Source organism: Plasmodium sp. gorilla clade G2 (genome assembly GCF_900097015.1).
Source record: "Plasmodium sp. gorilla clade G2 genome assembly, chromosome: 4".
Classification (NCBI taxonomy): domain Eukaryota; phylum Apicomplexa; class Aconoidasida; order Haemosporida; family Plasmodiidae; genus Plasmodium; species Plasmodium adleri (nom. inval.).
This window is the reverse complement of record NC_041696.1, coordinates 392,939-414,940: the sequence shown is the minus strand read 5'-3', so window position 1 is coordinate 414,940 and position 22,002 is coordinate 392,939. Positions and strand designations below refer to the sequence as shown.

General features: G+C 19.3%; 7 protein-coding genes across 7 annotated transcripts; 4 read left to right on the top strand and 3 right to left on the bottom strand.

Moving 5' to 3' along the window:
* Window positions 1-1,444: 1,444 nt before the first annotated feature.
* On the bottom strand, window positions 1,445-2,455 carry PADL01_0409200 (peptide chain release factor 2, putative; the record flags this gene model as incomplete). Its single annotated transcript, XM_028685212.1, has 4 exons — window positions 1,445-1,570; window positions 1,725-1,824; window positions 1,971-2,242; window positions 2,366-2,455. 4 exons carry the CDS (start codon window positions 2,453-2,455, stop codon window positions 1,445-1,447), a joined length of 588 nt encoding a protein of 195 aa, XP_028536733.1.
* A 1,273-nt stretch (window positions 2,456-3,728) lies between these two features.
* On the top strand, window positions 3,729-7,001 carry PADL01_0409100 (replication protein A1, large subunit; the record flags this gene model as incomplete). The annotated part of the gene is made up of 1 exon (XM_028685211.1): window positions 3,729-7,001. One exon carries the CDS (start codon window positions 3,729-3,731, stop codon window positions 6,999-7,001), a length of 3,273 nt encoding a protein of 1,090 aa, XP_028536732.1.
* A 1,249-nt stretch (window positions 7,002-8,250) lies between these two features.
* Window positions 8,251-9,690, top strand: PADL01_0409000 (conserved Plasmodium protein, unknown function; the record flags this gene model as incomplete). Its single annotated transcript, XM_028685210.1, has 2 exons — window positions 8,251-8,470; window positions 8,714-9,690. 2 exons carry the CDS (start codon window positions 8,251-8,253, stop codon window positions 9,688-9,690), a joined length of 1,197 nt encoding a protein of 398 aa, XP_028536731.1.
* A 1,070-nt stretch (window positions 9,691-10,760) lies between these two features.
* On the bottom strand, window positions 10,761-12,773 carry PADL01_0408900 (heat shock protein 40; the record flags this gene model as incomplete). Its single annotated transcript, XM_028685209.1, has 1 exon — window positions 10,761-12,773. One exon carries the CDS (start codon window positions 12,771-12,773, stop codon window positions 10,761-10,763), a length of 2,013 nt encoding a protein of 670 aa, XP_028536730.1.
* Window positions 12,774-14,210: 1,437 nt separating this feature from the next.
* On the top strand, window positions 14,211-17,246 carry PADL01_0408800 (conserved Plasmodium protein, unknown function; the record flags this gene model as incomplete). The annotated part of the gene is made up of 3 exons (XM_028685208.1): window positions 14,211-16,820; window positions 16,967-17,050; window positions 17,172-17,246. 3 exons carry the CDS (start codon window positions 14,211-14,213, stop codon window positions 17,244-17,246), a joined length of 2,769 nt encoding a protein of 922 aa, XP_028536729.1.
* Window positions 17,247-17,738: 492 nt separating this feature from the next.
* On the bottom strand, window positions 17,739-19,187 carry PADL01_0408700 (40S ribosomal processing protein, putative; the record flags this gene model as incomplete). Its single annotated transcript, XM_028685207.1, has 1 exon — window positions 17,739-19,187. One exon carries the CDS (start codon window positions 19,185-19,187, stop codon window positions 17,739-17,741), a length of 1,449 nt encoding a protein of 482 aa, XP_028536728.1.
* Window positions 19,188-19,922: 735 nt separating this feature from the next.
* PADL01_0408600 (U4/U6 small nuclear ribonucleoprotein PRP31, putative) lies at window positions 19,923-21,708 on the top strand (the record flags this gene model as incomplete). Its single annotated transcript, XM_028685206.1, has 2 exons — window positions 19,923-19,925; window positions 20,110-21,708. 2 exons carry the CDS (start codon window positions 19,923-19,925, stop codon window positions 21,706-21,708), a joined length of 1,602 nt encoding a protein of 533 aa, XP_028536727.1.
* Between the last annotated feature and the right edge of the window lie 294 nt (window positions 21,709-22,002).

Genomic DNA, 22,002 nt, shown 5'->3' with positions numbered 1-22,002 from the left:
ATATATTATTTCCCTTGTTGGCTTTTATATAGTTGTAATAAAACATATATGCATAAAGTATGGTGGATTTGCATATATGTTTTATTATTTATAAAAATATAGTTATTTAATTTTAATTATATATTATATGTATATATAATACATACACATATATATGTATGTATGTACTTATATATACATATGTATATATTTCCCTGTATTATTTTTATTTTTTATTTCACTCATCATCAAAACCGGTGTTCTTCATTTTATATTCCTTTAAAAAATTGCTTCCCTTCAAAAAAAATGTGCTTGTCAGTGCAGATATTTTATTTAATCAACTTTCCTTTCGTCCTTTAAAAAATTATACTATTATAAATTTGATAAAATGAAAGTAATAAATATAAAACAAATGCACAAAAAAAAAAAAAAAATAAAATAAAATAAAATATATATATATATATTATATGTTGTACGAGTTTATTTATTACAATGCAAAGTGAATAAATTAAAATGTATTTAATTTTTATATTATTAAATCATAAAAAAAAATAAATTAAAAGAAATATGAAACATATAATATATATATATATATAGGAATGAATATATAATAATTATTATAATATATATTATATATATGTGATAATTAAAATAGTGGATTAATAATACATATAAAAAACATATACATTTTTCATACATAAATATAAATATGATCACAATTTTTTTCTTATTTTTTACAAAGCAAAAATAAAAGTAAAAATAAAAATAAAAATAAAAGTAAAAATAAAAAAATTTTGTGATTTTTTTTTTTATTTAGGTTGTTGTATATATATTATATATATATATAAATATTATATTTATATTTTTTGTTATACATGTCAGTATATATATATATATATATATATATATATGTTATATATATATGTTCATTCCCTTCATGTTTTATTTTTTCTGATTTATTTTTCTTCTCTCCATATATAATAAAGATTTATATGTATATTACATATAGATATTAATTTATACACGTACATATAAATATAAATAGTTCATTTTTTTAAATATATTATAATATATATATAATATATAAATATATTTAATATCATGCTTTATAATTTCTTTTTTTTTTTTTTTTTTTTTGAGGACAAAAATTCTGTAATATTTTAAAAAAAAAAATATTTTGAATATATTGTTTATAATACAAATTATGTATATATTTTAATTATAGAAGTTTTTAATTTTATTATAAATTTAAAAATAGCAAAAAAAAAAAAAAAAAAATTATTTTATCATATAATAAATAAATATGTTATATATATATAAATATATATATACAAATTATAAGATGGGCATATATACTATATTAATTAATAAACTCACAAAAAAAAAAAAAAAAGATAAATAAAAAATAAAATATATACATTTATATATTCTATATTAATTTTGAACATAATATGATTGTAAATGTTCAATATATGTCATCATATTTTATACGTTTTTGTCTGTCCTTTTTAATTTCTGATCTTCTTTTTTTAAAATTTATAGATTCGTTTTTTTCTTTTTCACTGAGTCGTAAAACTTTTCTTTTCTCCTTCTACAAAAAAAAAAAAAAAAAAAAAAAAAAAAAAAAAAAAAAAAAAAATATTTCCATATATATATATATATATATTATACTTTTGAATGATTAAAATGTTATCATTTTGTTATTTATTTTTAAATGTTGTAAAGATTAAATAAATATTTGATACCTCTTCCTTATGTATTATTTCTCGTTTTGCTTTTTCTTTTAAGGCTGTAATTTTCTTATATAATAATTCTCGTGCATAAATACGATTGTTTTGTAAGCACCTTTTAAAATGAATAGAAAATAAATGGTGTGTCTGAATATGTTCATGTGTTTTATAATATAAATAATGACATAGATACATACAAATAAATATATATATATATATATATAAATATATATATATATTAATTTTCTTGGTATATAATACCTGTACTTGTGACATTTTATAATTATATTATTATTTTGATTATTCTTATATTTTATGATAACACAGTTATTAGTTTTATTGACTTTTTGTCCACCTGAACCAGTACCTTTCACAAACATTTCTTCTAGGTGACTAGGATATATTCCTATGTCTTCTAATTTTTTTTGTATGACTTCAAAATTGTTTTTTGAGAGTGTGTTTAAATATATCTTACGTCCTACTACCACTGTAGTCCTTTTATTATTAAATGTAGGGATAATAAAATTAGCATACTACAAAAATGAATAGATAAATAAATAATTATATATATATAATATATATATATATATATATATTATTATTTTAATTATTGTTCATATTAAATATATATATTTTTTTATATACATTTATAATACCTTTTGTATATTTATTGATGTGTTTATAGTATCTACATATATTAAATTATTGTAATAAATAAAAAGGAGAGTCAACAAAAAAAACATCATATATAATATACAATGTTATATACAATAAAACTTCAAGGGGAAAAATATTTTCGGAGATGTTCATTATAATATGTATTTAAATAGGCTCCTGTAAATAAATAAATATATACATATATATATATATATATAATATTTTTTTCTTTATGCATAATCATTTCAGTCTTTCTTTCTTTTTTTTTTTTTTTTTTTTTTTTTTTTTGAAACGTTTAGCATGAAACTGTTGAAATATATAGACATATAAATCAATAAATATATATATATATATATTATACATTTTATTATTGTTTTATATATTACTCTTCATTTTTGATCTTTTCATCTTTTGTTCTTGGCCATTCAAATAGCGACAGTGTTTTAATAATTCAAGGTATATATATAATATATATATGTATATATATATATAAAGTGAAAAAAAAAAAAAATAAATAAATAAATAGAATAAACAAATAAATTATAAAATAATAAAATAATTTAAATATTTTATTATAATTCCTTTTTTTTTTTTTTTTCTAATGTTCAAAAAAGGAACAAAAATAATATAGTAATAAAATAATGTATATATTTTATATCTCTTTAGGAAATAATATATACATATATATATATAAACAAATTGTAAATAATTATATATTAAAATAAATATATATATATATATATATATATATATATATATATATGTATACACATATAATTAGAGAGAAAAAAAAATAATAAATATATTATTATATATATATATTATATATAATATTGTATTATATATTTTAAATTTATTATTATTTTTTATTTTTAAAATGTAAAAATTCCATTCATTAAAAAAATAAATAAATATGTAATACATTACAATATAATAATATATATATATATATATATAATATATTTATTTATTTTTATTTTTATCATTTTTTTTCTCCTGTTTGATTATAAAAATATAAAACATATAAATAATTATATATATGATATATAAATATTTATATGTACAACATATAAATTCATAAATATATAAAATTATTATTATTATATATTTCTATCTTGCCATATATATATATATATATATATATGTATATATATATTTATATATTTATTTATATATACACATATTATTAACATTTTTTAATGCTTTATATGAATTGCTGCTTGTTGATATTTAAAATTTTTTGTGTATAAACACATAGATTCTTATATTTCTTTGTATAATAAATATATAATTAAACATATATATATATATATATATATATATTTATTTATTTATTTATTTGTTTATATTTATATTTGCATAATGAGTAAGAACGAAGAGATATTATCCAAGGCAACTCCCAATTTTATTTACAAATTTTTTACAGAACCCAATTCTCAAGAATCATTAAATTGGTTGAATGGAGAAATAAATTTGATATGTTTTAGTCAAATGAATGCAGGAGCAAATCAGACATTTTTAAAAGTAATAGATGGATCGATTCCTCCACAATATTATGCTATAGTTCATTTAGGAATTGAAGAAAATAATAATACAATATCTTATGTAAAGAAAATAATTAGTATTGAAAACTTTTCTATAACAAATTATTATGGCAAATTATTTATCTTAGCAAAAAAAGTTACAGTATATTTAAATATTGATCATTTTGATATTGAGGATTTATTTAAAAAATATCATTTACAAAGTATATCATATTTTTTATTAAATTCTAAAAATGAAAATAATTCTAGAGAAAACTATGCTCGTATTGCAAATGAAAGTAACAATAATAATAATGTTAATAGTGTCAATAATAATAGTACCTATAGTGCTTGTAGTGGCAGCCTTCCAGGATATACAAACAGAGATGAAAATAAATCTAGAGACTATTATAATCGTTCAAATGATGACACTAATAATGATGTTAACATAAAGGATAATTACTATCACAATAATAATAATAATCACAATAATAATCATAATAATCACAATAATAATCATAATAATCATAATAATAATCATAATAATCACAATAATCATAATAATCATAATAATCATAATAGGGGAGAAAATTGGGAACAACTCAGAGACAATTATAAACCCAATGAATATTATAATAATAATGAAAAAACATATAACCATAATACTTATAACAGACAAAACAATGAACATGTTATGAAAGAAGACAATAATAAAAGTTTTATGACACCTGCTCATCTTAATGACGATAATAGAATAGACAAAAAAACAAATTATATGGATAATACTATAGATAAACAAAATCGAGGTAAATTTGTTTATAAAGAAAATCCTAATATACCTAATTATAATTCGAATGTAGATGATTATGAAAATAAAAATGATTTACATAAATCTTTTTCATCACAAAAAAGTACTAATACTTATAATAAAGGACCTTCTGAATATAATAGAAATAATATGTGTTATGAAAATAATTCTCCAGGTAATGAATCTTACAATAAAAATATTAGATCCCATAATAATGAAAATAATAATTATTATTATCATAATAATAATAATAATAATAATTATCATCATAATAATAATATGAATACAAATCCGAGACACGCGACTCATAACCAGCCATATGATTATAACAACCATAGTAGAGATTATGATAATAAAAATGAAGAATCGTCAAAAATGTATATGAATTCTAGTTGTGTGCCTCATGCAACGAATATTGTAAAATTAAATAGATGTGATGAATCATTACATGAGCGATATTTTTCTATAGACAATAATAATAATAATATGAATAGTATGAATAGTATAAGTAATAATAATAATAATAATAATAATAGTGTGGTTATGGGTCACCCCAGCGGCAGCTACAATCATGAAAGCGATTCAAATAACATTCATAATAATAATAATAATAGTTGTAGTAGTAAACATAATAATTATCATACATATGATAGATATATGAATCCATCTAACCATCATCAGAATTATAATAATAAAGATGAATATACATACACAAATAATGACGATGGTCATAGTAAAATAAGAAAAGAAGATATAGGAAGTAACCAAGAATTAAGAGATTATAATTATAATGAAAATAATATGAATATTATAAAAAAGGATGAAAAAATGATGAAGGATAAAACATTAAATAGAAATAACAGGAAGAGTACTCCTTATCAAAATAATGCGGTTATAAAAATGACAGATGGTATATTAATGCAAATAAATAAACTATCACAATATTCTTCAAAATGGATTATTAAGGCTAGAGTTCAATCAAAAGATAATATTAGAAGATATACATCTGGAAGTAAAGAAGGACAAGTCTTTAACATTGAATTGTGTGATGAAGATGGTGAAATAAAAGCAAATTTTTTTGGAAAGGCTGTTGACAAATGGTATGATTTTATAGAAGTTGGTAAGATTTATAAAATTGGTAAAGGTATGATAAAAGTAGCAAATAAAAAATTTAATACTTTAAATCATGATTATGAAATTACTTTAGATGAGAATTCTTTAATAGAAGTATTAGATGAAGAAAATGAAAATATTCCAAAATATAATTATAATTTTATATCTATAGATAATATAAAAAATATGAATACTGGTTCATTTGTAGATATTATGGCTATAGTATTAAATTATCAAGAAAAAATGCAAATATTTGTTAAAAAAACTGGACAATATAAAGATAAAAGAGATGTCATATTAATAGATGAAAGTTTTGAAACTATACCTGTAACATTATGGGAAAAAAATGCATGTATAATTGATGAAATGGATTTAAGAGATAATTGTATTGTATGCTTTAAATATTTAAAAATAGGTGAATGGCAAGGAAAAAAATTAGAATCACATGCACGTACAAAAATTGAAATTAATCCTAGCAATATAGAAAAAGCATATACTCTAAAAAATTGGTGGATTAATAATAAAAAAATTATTTGTAATTCTATAAACTTAAGTTCAAATTTTATTAATATTGATACACAAAAAACTATACAAGAAATTAAAAAAGATGTAAATCTAGCAAATGAAGATACATTATCTGGTAAAGGTATTATGTTCACTACTTATGGATTTATAGATCAAATTTATAATAATATGCCAGTATATTCAGCATGTCCAGACTGTAATAAAAAAATGATAAGTAATTCAGTTGAAGAAAATGAATATGAACCTTCAAATTTATTAGAAGAAACCATGTATTGTGCAAAATGTAATAAAAATAATATACCTGTCTATAATTATTATATTAATCTAAAAATCACAGATAGTACTGATTCTATAAGAGCTTCCGCATTTGCTAATTGTGCTAAAATTATTATGAACGGATTATCAGCTGATGAATATATGAAACTAAGACAAGAATATATACTACAAGAAAATATTGAAAACTTTGATATTATAGAAAAAATCAAATTAAACGAATTCTTTTTTCGTATTAAAGTATATATGACATCTCATATGGATGAATTGAAAAAAAATTATACAATCATAGATATTGCTCCTGTTGGAAAACTTCTTATAGATAACTGTAGGTATCTTATCAAATCTATAAAAAATCTAACCTCTAAAAGGGATATAGACCAAGAAGAATAACACCACATAATGTGACATTAATATATAAATATATATATATATATTTTTATATATTTATGTATATATTTGAGTATGGATATATTTATATATTTTTTTTCTATAATTAATCATTCTTATAACCCGATCATATGTATATTATCTGTACATTAAATGTGCTAATATATCTTATCATATAAATAATATATATATTATCTATATTATCTATATCTGTATATTATTTTTAGTACGCATCTTAAAAAAAAAAAAAAAAAAAAAAAAATATAAAATTATGAATTTGTTTCTTTTTTAATCGTTTTATGCTCGTTACACCTTATATTTAATTTACAATTTTTTTTTTTTTTTTTTTTTTTTTTTTTAACTGTGATTTTAAATCTATTTCTTTAATATCAATATTAAAATTATAAAATGTGATAAACAAAAAAAAAAAAAAATAAATTGACTCACGAAAAATTTCATATAAATGAAAAAATAAAATATATATATATATATTTATACATATTATGATTAATTTGAGGTCCATGTGCTACTTAAATGTAACTTATATATTTAAATTTGATAAATCTTGAAAAATTAATATATTTTATAAATAATGCTATTTTAATATATATATTATATATATATATATATATTTATTTATTTTTTTTTTTTTTTTGTTTTTTCAATGTGCACCTAGAAAGGATGTTTTCATAACAAATTGACAAGTGGATAAAAAAATGAACAATATTATACATACATAATATATATATATATATATATATTTCTTTTGCTTAAAAAAAAAAAAATTTTTTAAAGGTTACATATAAAAGTCTTCAATTAATAAAATAATGTTCTCTATATATAATAATATATAATATTCATTTAATACAATGTATTAAAAGCATATATACTAGGTGTGTGCCTCATTCTTATTAAATGATATAATTATATATATAATATAAATATATATATATATATTATGTATATTTTTTCTTTAAAAAAAAAAAATAAATAATTAAGCAAAAAAATATTTTTCATATTCCATGTATTTAAAAAATTAAATTAAAAAATAAGTTACACAATTTACACCCACATAAATACACATTAAATATTATATATATGATACATACCATTTTGAGAAATTTTATTTTTTTTATTTTATTTTTATTTTTTTTTTTTTTATTCCTGTATTAACCTTTGAATTATAAATACTTGTTACATATATAATTCGTATTGTTTCGTTGTATTTATTAATTTTTTATTTGTGTGAAATATGCTTGATACTATTAGAAAATATATTTACTTTGAAATATTATTACTTCTTTTTTTTTTAAACTATAAGATTAATATAAGCATATATGTAAACATAGCAGTAGTAACATATTTAACGGCTCTAGCTGTTATTTATTTGATATTTAAATTTCGATATGGAAATTATAGAATAAGAGGACCCATCAATTATAACTTGAAAGGAAAGCATGTGTGTATTATAGGTTAGTATAAATAATATATATGAATAAGACCCTGAACCCAGAACGTTAAAATATATAAATATATATGTGTGTATACATAAAATTGTATACATAAAATTGTATTCATGGGCTCATCAATATATATGTTTATCATACACACATCATCATAAATATAAAAACGAAACAACATATGTACATATATATATATACATACATATGTATGTATGTATGTATTTATTTATTTATTTATTTATTTTTTTATAGGTGGGTCAGAGGGACTCGGATTTTCTCTGGCCAAAAGGATAATAAAGGAAAAACCAAAAACCATCACACTTATGTCCAGAAATGTAGAAAAACTAAAAGATGCCAAAAAACTTATCTTAAGTGAAATGAAAAAGGAAAAGCCAAATTTGAATATCAAGATAAATATTATAAGATGTGATTTAAGTGTAAAGGCATCTATTAAAGAAGCTTTTGATAATGTGTTAATTAATAATAGTTTAGATAAAGAAGAAGATGAAGAAAATTATAATATTGCTTATCGTACAAGATCACGCATGCAAAAAATGGAAAGAGGTGATGTCGATATTTGTGATATTAATGATATAGATGTTCTTATATGTAATGCTGCATATGTAAGCACAGAAGAAAATAATAAACTTCAAATGTATGATTTAATATATACAATTAATACTAATATTTATGGTAATATTGATATTATATCAAAAGCTATTATTCATATGAAAAGAAAAAAAACAGGATTAATATTATTTATAAATACAGAAGGAGCTTTATATCCTATATATGGTTATTCTTTTTATCTTATGAGTAAATCATCTATGTGGGTATATACACATATATTAGATCAAGAACTTAAATATTATAATATACATATAGCCAATGCATTCTTACCATCTGTTGAAACACCAGGATTTATACAAGAAAATTTAAAAAAACCAGAAGTTACCAGAAAAATTGAACAGTTAACAAATACAATTAATTCAGATTATGCAGCAGATAAAATTATTAATAAATTAAAACAAGGAAGAAAATTTATTACCTTACGATTTAATGGATATATGCTATCAATTCTACATTCAGGTTATAGAAATCCAGAATCTTATTTTGATTATCTTATATATGTATCATTTAGTAATCTATTCATATTCATATCTTCCCTTTATAAATTATATATTGAGTATATCATAAAAAAAAAATTCCACTCCATTCTTTATAATTAATACTAAAACATATATATGTATATATTTATGATGTTTGCCTTTTCATTTTAACTATATGTACAAGTTTATAAACTCCTTATCAGTTGTATTGTTATATATTATTACATATATATATATATTTTTATTTATTATGATTATTATTTTTTTTCTCATATTGTTCTATTTTAATATCTGTACATAATAAAGATCCATTTTTCATCATTTTCTTTTTTATGCATCAGGGCATTTAATTTAGAACAAACATGTATTTATATACTATTTAATCATTTTTAACATATTAATATATATATATATATAATTTTTATTTATACGTATTTTATTTTTTAATTCATTATATTTTTCATACGTTAGATATACACCTGATAAAGCTATAATATTATTTTTTTTACCGTATGACATATATTTCAAATATATATATATATGTACATACATATATATAACATTTTTTTCATAATACAAACAATAATGATTAATAAATTGTGAATGAACCTTTTATTTTTTTCATTATGCATAATTTTATAAAAACATAGAAATAAAAAGGTTAATTTCTAATATGTGATAATTTATATATAATACCTAAAAAATAAAAAATTAGACACACATAATAAATATGAATCATTATTATTATTATCATTTTTTTCATATTTTATATTTTTTTACACATTTTTAATTTATGGCTAGCTGTACATATATTTGTACATTTATTTGTACATTTATATGTACATTTAATTTGGGGTATTTTTTTTTTTTTTTTTTTTTTCTCCATTTTGGCTAGTTAAACCGTACATGTACATAATATATATTATTTTCCAAATGGAAATAAATTGATAACTTTGAATTTTTTTAAAAAGAGTTATCATAGAAAATATATATAGTATATAAAAATAAAATTTATTTTCAAAATAATAAAAATAGGAAGAATTTAAAAAAAAAAATAAAAAAAAATAAATAAATAAATTAAAATTAAGGAAAATATTTGCTCATTTTAATTTTATTTAATTTAAAAAATAAATATATATTTTTATTTTTTTTATTATTTCATTTTAATTAATTATTTGTGTAATTATATATCAATTTTTTGGCTTTAACTTATCAGATATCCACTTTTTTGCAAAGGAAAAGGTTGAAGTAGCATTAGTATCACTTTCATTATTATTTTCAGTTGAATTATCTCCACAATGAAATTGTTGTTGGTTAATATTATTATTTTGAAATATAAGATTATCATTTATGTTTGTATTGTCATTATAGATTTTATTTTTTATATTATCATTATTATTTAAATTATTTTGTGTAACATTTTTATAAGGATCATATGAATAGTTCATATTAATATTGTTATCTAACTTTGCACTATTATTTGTAATACCATTTTGTTCTCTATTTGAAATATTTTGATTTTCTGATATAGGCTTTGAAGAGGATTTGGGTGGTGGAGGTGGAATAGGTATATTACATGAATTTTTATTTTCTAAATTATTAACAATTGTTTTTGTGTGTGGCAAAGGTGGTTCTGGAATATTTTTCTTAATTTTTTTTTTTTCATCATTTAGTATATTTTCCTCATTTTTTGTTGCATCTATATGAGAAGCATTCTTCGAATTTGATTTTTCATTTATGTGATTACTTTTCATATTTAATTTTTTTTCATTATTCCAATTTGGGTTTTTGATACTTTTGGCTTGATCATTTGAGGTATCACCATCACACCCCTTAAAATTATTATATGTATAATTCATACTATTCATACTATTCACATTATTCATTCCATTCATAGAACATATATTTTCATTCATATTCCCTTTTGCTTCATATAAATTTTTTCGTTTTACATTACTTTGGGGGTTAGGTAAGTTCAATTCTATTCGATTAAATTCTTCAATTAATTCAACTTGTCTAGGTGTTAATTTTTCTGGTATTTTCAAACTAAATTTTATGATTAAATCTCCATTATTATGAGAATCTACTTTACATGGACCTTTTCCTTTTAATATTTTTTCAGAATTTGGATAAGTTTTAGGTTTAATAAGAAGATCCATATCACCATTTAATGTAGGTACAGTAACTAGACCACCTAATAAACATTGTTTAATTGTTAAAGGTACATCAACATATATATTATCATCTACCCATTTAAATATTTTATGGGGTTCAATATTTATTGTAACAAATAAGTGACCACTTTTTCCTCCTCTATATCCACAATGACCTTGATTTGGAATTCTCATTTGCATTCCTTTTTTTATTCCTGGAGGTATATCTAATGTTATATTTTTTGTTTGAAATTTCACACCGCTACCTGAGCAGTATTTACATGGGTTATTTATGATTTGACCATTACCTGAACAGTTTCTACATGGCACTCCAATTATTATAGGTCCTCTTTCCATGCGTTGAATACCTGAACCGTTACAAACTTTACATATAGTTAAATTAGTACCTGGTTTTTTACCAGATCCATTACAATTATTACATGATACTTTTACATTTAATCTAATATTTTTTTCGCATCCTTTAATAGCCTCCATAAATTTTAAAGTTATTTCACTTTGTATATCCTCACCTCTTGTTGATGTATTTTTATTTCCTCCTGCCATATTTGTAAACATCTCTGCAAAATCTGTAAACATAAAGGATGCATCTCCAAATCCTGAAAAAGCTCCTTCAAAATTAGATGAATGATTTTGATAATTTGAATCATCAGTCATTCCTGTTTTGTCATAAAATTCTTTCTTTTTAGGATCTGATAATAATTCATATGCTGCAGTAATACTAGCCATTTTTTGTTTTGCATCTGGTGATGGGTTAATATCTGGATGATATTTTTTGGCTAGTAAACGAAATTGTTTTTTTATATCATTTGTTGTAGCATTTCTAGATAAACCTAAAACTGTATAAGGATCTTGATTTAAACATTTTCTTGATGTATTTATATTTCTTTTATAATAAAACAATAATTTATTTTTATCATATCTTGTTACTATGCATCCATTCTTTTCTTTTATGGACTGTGTGAAAAATGATCTTTCAAAAAGGAAATGTTCACCACATACCTTTCTTCTTAATATTCTTAAAGCTAACATTATAAAACCATTTGAAGAAAAAAATAAAAATATATATATATATATATATATATATATATGGTGTATAAGAAAGGGTCAGCACTATATATATATGTATATATATATATGATATATATGATAAATATTTTTTATTTTTTTCTATAAATTAACAAATGAAGCTATAACAGAAGAAGAATCAAGGTAAGATAAAATATCTCAAAATTTTAAATTTAAAGAGAAAAAAAAAAAAAAAAAGAAACTAAAAAGGGTTATTCTTTACATAAAAAATAAAAATAAAAATGATGTACAAATATTATATAAATATGTAGAACTTGATATATATATATATATTTATTTATTTATTTACATGTTTATATAAAATACATTTGCATTGAATATAATTTTATCTATTTATATATATATATATATAATTTTTTATAACATTTATCATTTCACAAACAAAAGTAAGATAATAATGCTGTGTAAATTTATCATATTTTATTATTTACAAAGATTATAATGTGAAGAAGAAATTATCGCATTGTTTTTTTTTTTTTTTTTTTTTCAAAGTGTAAATATATAAATTATATTTAAACACATATTGACATAAAATGATAATTTTATAATTTATAGATTCATATATTATATATATTATGAAGTATTTATAAAATATACAATAATTAGCATTAAATATATATACATATATATATATATATATATATATATATATATATATATATATATATTTTTAAGGGGCAATTTACATAAATTATTAATATAATTTATAAATATATATTAAAAATTAACATGGCTTAAATTTTTCCTCATAAATTTGTTAGTAACCCATATTTAGTATCTATTTATATGATAATAAATAAATATATATAATATTATATAATATATATATATATAAATATATATATGTTTTTTTATTTTCTGTGCTGGTATAGAATGCTCACAATTTATTTATATTATATATATTACTTATATTATTATGGGCTCTAAGAATAAATATATATATATATAATATATATATGAATTAATAACAACATATTTGAAATATTGTCATATATATTTTTGGACTCACAAAAAAAAAAAAAAAAAAAAAAAAAAAATTTGTATTTATATTATTCCTTCTTTTTATGTAAAAAAGTATGTTTTTTTTTTTTTTTTTTTTTTTTTATCAATTCGTCATTCCTTATGTAAAAAAATAATATAAATATATATTACATTTTCATATTAAAAAAATATTTTGTTTTGTTGTTTATATTTTTGGAATGTAGAAATATAAATATAGTTCAATATATCCTATAATTTCTGTTTTTTTTTATGAAACGTTCATATTATTTATATAAAAAGAAATAATATAATATATATATGAAGATTTAATTATATATATATATAATTTATTTTTTTTTTTTTTTTTTGTCCTATTGAAGTTTGCATTTTTTATGCATAATGGAAATTTTGCCTGCTGGCTATTCAGATTTTCGAAAAAGAGAATATTGGAATAATTTTTTTCGAATAGTTGATAATAAAAATTTTGAGTGGTATGGAAGTTATGAGGATATAAAAAGTATTGTTTATGAATGTATAAAGAAAAGATTAAATTATAGTAATAATAAAAATGAGGATATAATAAATTCATGTGATGTAAATAAGAATTGTTTATTTATTAATACAGGGTGTGGTAATTCAAATATAAGTAATGAATTTTATGAAGATGGATTTAAATATATTATTAATATTGATTATTCTGAAGTTGTTCTTGAAAATATGAGAAAGAAATATGGAAAAAAAATGAAATTTTTTAATATTGATTTAAATAATAAAGAAGAATTTGATAACTTTTTAAAAAATATAAACAATGAATGGGATACTTATAATAATATAATAAATGAAGATATAGATAGTTATAAAATTAATATGAACAAACCAAATGGTTATAATAATATTAATTGTGAGAATAACATAAAAAATGATGATATATTTTATAATAAATATGATTATAAAATATTTTTTGATAAAGCTTTTTTAGATTCATATTTATCTTGTGAAAAAAATGAAGAAGATATTTGTAAAAAGAATGCAGAAAATTATTTTTCTCATATATTTAAATATATGAAGATAGGAGATTTATTTTTAATAGTTACCTTATCTCAATATTATATACTTAAAGAAATAATTAGAAATATATATAATCAAAATGTCAAATTAGAGATTTTTCCATTTGTAATAAAGAAACATACAAATGAATATACACTCCATCCATTCCTTTTTGCTATTTATAAAACTGAAAATAATAAAACAAATGATTATTGTGCTCATTTTATAAATATACAAAATAATGATATTAAAGAAATATCTATATGGAAAATACCACAAGAAATTAGAAAAACAAGAGAAAATATCAATCTTAATATATTTAAAAAAGGAAAGCGTATTATATTAGATATATATAATCAAAATACAAATTTATGTGATTATAATATTATTGTTTATGATTCAAATGTGGAACAAAAAAATTCTAAATATAATACTGTTGTTATTGTCATACCTTGGGGATATGAATTTCATTCTTTATATTCTACTCCTGAAGGAAATGAAGAATTATCGCAGAAGGCTCAAACAAAAAGGTTACTTCTAGTAATGAAATCAGCTTTTTTTATTATGCAAAATAAAACAAATGAACAGATTAATGTATGTAATGTTGACAATAAGAGAACTGATAGTATAGTGCATGATGATTCTTATGATATTCCATTTATGTCTCCCACGAAAGATAATAATATGGATTCTAATAATATACACAATATACATAATATACATAATAACATTTCTAATGTGTTGTATCAAAATAATCATTCAATTAATATATTATTAAATTCTATAAAAAATGAATTGAAAAATATTTTAAACGAGTTAGCCCTTCCAGATTCTAAAGATTTTCCAATCATGGTTTTAAATGAAGATGTAAAAGATTGTAAAATAATATGTCAAGAAAAATCTAAATATTGTACTAGTATTATTATAAGAGATGTCTTAATTACAGATGAATTCTTGTCTGATCATTTTCATAACGATCAAAATGAAATGCAAAAATTAAAAAAAAATAAAAAAAAAAATAATAATAAAAATAAAAATAATAAAAATAATAATAATAATAATAATACCAATGACAAACACTTACAAGATAATACACAAAGAGACAACCTCTTAAATAATAATATTTGTGATGATAATATTTTATGTAATAATAATAATGATGATGCTTATCCAAATGAGAAAAATTATGTGGAATATAAAAAAATGGTAATGACTTTAATAGAGAAGAATAAAAAGGATAAGAGAAAATATTTTGAAAATAAAGATATATATAAAAGACAAATGATATTTTCTTATGATCCTTTAACAGTACAATCTGAATTAATATATACTTTAAAAAAGAATGAAGAAAAAAACATAAATAATGAAAATATAACATTTGAATATGTCCAATCAGCTAGCCAATATCATATAATTTTTTCATGTAGTATATTTTTTGTAATTAATCCAAATATATTTGTAAATAATAAAAATATGAATATTAATATATGTATATTAGGAGGAGGTACTAATGTATTATCAAATATTATAAAAACTATATTACATGATTTTTATATACATTTTGATATTATAGAAATAGATGAAACAGTCAAAAAATTCTATTCTTTATTTTGTGATGAAAATTATAATAATGAAAGGCATATAATAAATTATATTATTCAAGATTCATATGATTATATAACAAATTTTACAGAAAAACAATTTTATGATATTATTTTTCTTGATATTAATAATTCACAAAATGCTTATATAACAGTTGATGGATATAAATTATATATGACTTGTCCACATGTCAAATTTTTAAATAAGCATATTATTATTAATATTAAAAATATATTAAAAAAAGAAAATGGAATATTAGTAGTTAATTTATTAACAAGAGATAATAACGCAAGGACATATGTTTACAAATTTTTTAAGTCTTTTTTTGTAACATTAATTAGTATATCATCAATTAATAAGGTAAAAAAAAATTATATTTTAATTTCTGACGTATATTAAATATCATACGAATAATATAAAAATTTAAAAGCATTCACAAATAAATAAATATATATATATATATATATATATGTATATTATTTTATGTATATATTTTTACTCCTTAGGAAATGAATGAAGTGTTAATATGCAGTGATAATATTATGACACCCGAAAAAAATACAACTTTTCAATATAACCTGTTGTATATGGTACGTTCAAATGAAATAAAAAAAAAAAAAAATAAATAAATAAATAAATAAACATATATATATATATATATATATATATATATATATATATTCTGGTTATATATTTTTTTTCATTTTGTAGATTAAAAATTATTATGATAAGTGGTTCCTGAATTTTGACTTGGAGCAATTTATAAATAACATTAAAATAATGTAAAATAAGAAATATGTAAACAAAAATGTGTAATAAAAATGAAATACCTTCCAAAAAAAAAAAAAAAAAAAAAAAAAAAGAAACTCCATTATGAATATAAGATATATATGTATATATAAATATATATATATTTTTTTTTATTATACAACTTGAAAGTTTCTTTTTTTTTTCTTTTTTTTTTAATATTATATAAAGTTTACCATTTTAATTTTCGATAGATATAAAAGGATATCATAAATGAGAATGATAAACATATGTTCTACATATTTAAAGAAGGATGATGTTTTCCTTTTTTTTTTTTTTTAATTAATTATAAAGTTTTGAATTTTAATTATATAACAAAAGGAATATATATATATATATATTTATATATATATAATTTATTAAAAAAAAAAAATGTATACACAAAAAATTAAAGTTTAATTATGAAAATACATACATACATACATATATATATATATATATATATATTTATATTTACATATATTATAATATTTATTGCTCTGTGACAAAAATTTTTTTTTTCTCTGGCATGGGTAACTGCTCTGGATTTTTTGAATGTTGAATTTTGTTGTTGTCCTTTCTCTTTTTTGCTTCGAGCATGACTTTTTTTTTATCAGACAAGCTTTTTATTAATGCTGGTACATGATGATGTTGTCTTATTCTTTTAATTTCTTTTAGTGATGCGAATTTATCTTTTAATTTATTTCTATAATTGATGGCTTGTTTTTCTTTATTAGATAAGATTCCTGATGGTTCATGAGAAATGGTTTTCCATATTCGTAGGGACATATCGCTACTGCCTGTAAATACATATTTAGCATCTTGACTAAATTTACAACATAGAACATGTTGCATTCTTTTAGTATGATATACATCATAACTCGTAGGTTCATCTGAATTAAATAATCTAACAGTTTTATCATAAGAACATGCAACGAATTTATTCCCTATAGGTGAGAAATCTACATCTAGTACTGCATTAACAAAACCTTTATGAACAAGATAAGCTGTTTTTAAATATCTCATATCAAAAGAATATAAATTAGAATCTTCATTAGCAATTATAAATTGTTTAGGATTCATATTATTCCAGCTTAATGAATTACTTCTATATTTTAGATATAATTTTTTAATAGGTGTTTTATTTCTTATATCAACTATACCTATAGAATTATCAGAGAGTGTTAATCCTACTAAATTTGTTTGAGCATAATTACATTTCACATAATATATATATTCGTTGTTATAATCAAAACTTGATATTGCATTATTTCTATAATAATCCCATACATCTAATGTTTGACTACCTGAAACTATAAGATTTTCTGAGAAATGTTTATCTATACTATTAGGAACGTTTTTACATACATAAATTTTTTTTGGAACATTTTCTTTTTCTAAATAATCGAAGTCATTTTCATTTTGTCGTTCATATATATAATTTGATTTTTGTGATATATCATTGTGTTCTTGATCTATATTATTTTGTTCTTCATTTATTATATCATTTATATTTTTATTTTTATGAATAACCCATTGTTTTATATATTTATCATCACCACAACTAAATAGAAATTTTTCATCATGACTCATACATAGGCTACGAACAAATCCATCATGGGCTTTTATTTTTTTTATTAATTTTTTATCTAATACATTCCATATATTTATTATGCCATTACAACTACCACTATATAAATCACTCAAGTTTTTATTCGATACACAAATACTTTTTATAGAATCATCATGTCCATCTAAACATTTTATTAATGGCTTTGCAAATATTTTATCCATTTTTGTTGCATTCAAAGCTCTCTTATATTCTATTTCTCTTTGAAATAAATGAATTTTCTTATCAAAGCTTCTTACATGTTTGTAATTGGACGTCCCCTTATTATTTTTATATTCCTCTGGGTTTCTATGTAAGATGTTTACCTCCATAATGTTTATAGAAAATATATCATCACGGGGTTTTTAATATAAACGTAAAAATAAAAAAAAATAAAAAAAAATAAAAAAAAAAAAAATTATAAGTATTTTAATTTTATTATATTTTTTTTTTTTTTTTTTTTTTTTTTGCGACATATATAAAATTGCTATTTTTATATCACACTGTTTTATGTTATTATTATAAAATATATAAATGAATAAATATATATATATAATATTATAAGTAGATTACATAATAATGTTTTATTTAATATATATTTATTTGTATATAAAATAAAAATAAACGTAACAACAGTCGACCTTCTTTTTTAATTTTTTAAAATAAAAAAGAAAAAAAAATTAAATGAAATATAAATATAAAATAAATATATACAAAAATATACATATATAATATATATTATATATATATATTTATTTTTTATTTTTTTTGCTAAGCGTGTATAGTCTGAACTATTATATATATTTTATTATTATATGCATATATTATTATATATCTGCCTAAAAACAGAAGATGAAAATCAAAATATAAAACATTTAAAAATTAAATATATTTTTTAAATTATACCTTGAACAATATATTTTGAAATGTTGTAAGGATAAAAAATAAAAAAATAATTATATAATATATTATGAACTTATAATTAATAATATAATATATATTATTTATTTTTTATTTTTTTTTCATAATTTTGAGAACATATTATTATATTATGGAATAAAAAAAAAATGGTAAGCATGAAAAAAATCAAATGGGATATTTATGAATTAATATATTTATAAAATTAGTTTATAGGGAAGATTATAAGTATATTTTTAAAAATACATAAATAATACATATATATAATATATATAATATATATAATATTTATATGTTTGTATTTATTTATAAATTCATTTAACTTTTGATTTGTAGGCAACTTTGGCTGACTCATTTCTAAAAGATCTCGAAGATCTTGAATTTGAAGACGAAGAAGAAGAAGAAGAAAATAATGTCGGTGAGAAAGCCCCCTTTATTAAAAAAAGTAATAATATAATTGAAGATGAAGATAATGATGATTATGAAGAGATTGTAGATGCTATTGAAGAATTTCTAAATGAGAAGAAAAAAAACAAGGAAAGGAAAATATCGGAATTGTTGTATGATGATGAGTTTTTAAAAATGATGAGTGATATAAAGACGTATATGTTTGAAGAGGAACAAAAAAAAAAAGAAAAGGAAGAACAAAATGAGGGTGAACCAAATGAGGGTGAACCAAATGAAGGTGAACCAAATGATGATGAACAAATTGAAGAATTATTAAATGAGAGAGAAAAAAAAAATAATAAAATAAATAATATTGATGATGATAACTCATACGACGATGTGATGATAGAAAAATGCATGGAAACAATTTTAAAAATTGACACTGAAATATTAAATATACACAAATATGTAAAAGATATTTATTCAACAAAATTTCCAGAATTAGATTCTATTGTTTATAGTCCTGTTGAATATATAAGTGTTGTTAATAAAATAAGAAATGAAGTTGATTTAAAAAATATTGATTTCTCAAATATATTACCTAATACAACTGTTATGGCCATTACCGTTGCTTCTAGTATGACAACAGGAATATGTTTGTCTGATAATTTATTAAAAAGTTGTATTTCATTTTGTAGTGAAGGATTACAATTAAATGAATATAGAAATCTTATATTATTATATTTAGAAAGTAAAATGTTTTATCTAGCACCAAATGTAACTATGTTATTAGGTAGTTCTCTAACAGCACGTTTAATAAGTGCTGTGGGTTCTTTAAAAAACCTATCAATTACATCATCTCAAAATCTTATAGTTATTGCAAGTACAAAAAAATCATTATTTGGATTAAGTAATATACATAAGACTCTAGGAATAGGTATCTTATGTTGTTCAGAAATTGTTCAGAGTGTGCCAGATGCATATAAAAAGAAAGCCATAAGTTTATTAGCTTCCAAATGTAGCTTAGCTGCTCGAATTGATTATTTTAAAAAATATAAAGAAGGACAATATGGATTATTACTTCGACAAAATATTTTATCACATCTAATAAAATTACAAGAACCACCACCATTAAAACAAAAAAAAATATTACCTATGCCTGATGAAAAAAGAAAAAGAAAAAGAGGTGGAAAAAGATATCGTAAATTAAAAGAAAAAACACAAATTACTGAATTAAGAAAACAAATCAATAGATTACCATTCGGTCCAGAAACAACAGATGATTTCTATAATTTTAATGATCAAAATACTATGTTATTAAATTCAAATATAACAAAATTAAAATATACAAATAAACAAAAAAATGTTATAGCAAAAAAAAGAAATCTAAATGTTCAATCGAGTGGAGCCACAGGTGGTTTATCTTCTTCCTTAATTTTTACTCCCCTTCAAGGAATTGAATTATATAATCCTTCATTGATTAATACAAAAAATAAGCAAACAGAAAATAAGTACTTTTCAAGTACGGCTGAATTTAGGAAGATATAAATATAAATATATATATATATATATATATATATATATGTATGTATATATTTTTATATATGTGTATATTTTTTTTGAAGAATAATTTGGGAATACATTCCAAAGTGTTCTTTATTTAATTAAAAAAAATTTTTTTTTTTTTTTTTTTTTTTAATATAATAAAACCTAATATATATATATATATATAAATTTTTTTGTTACTGTAATTTTGTTATTTATAATCTCACTAGAGATAATATTATATTTGTCGTTCTTGAATATATAATAAAAAGGTTTTCAATATTGATATAATATTAA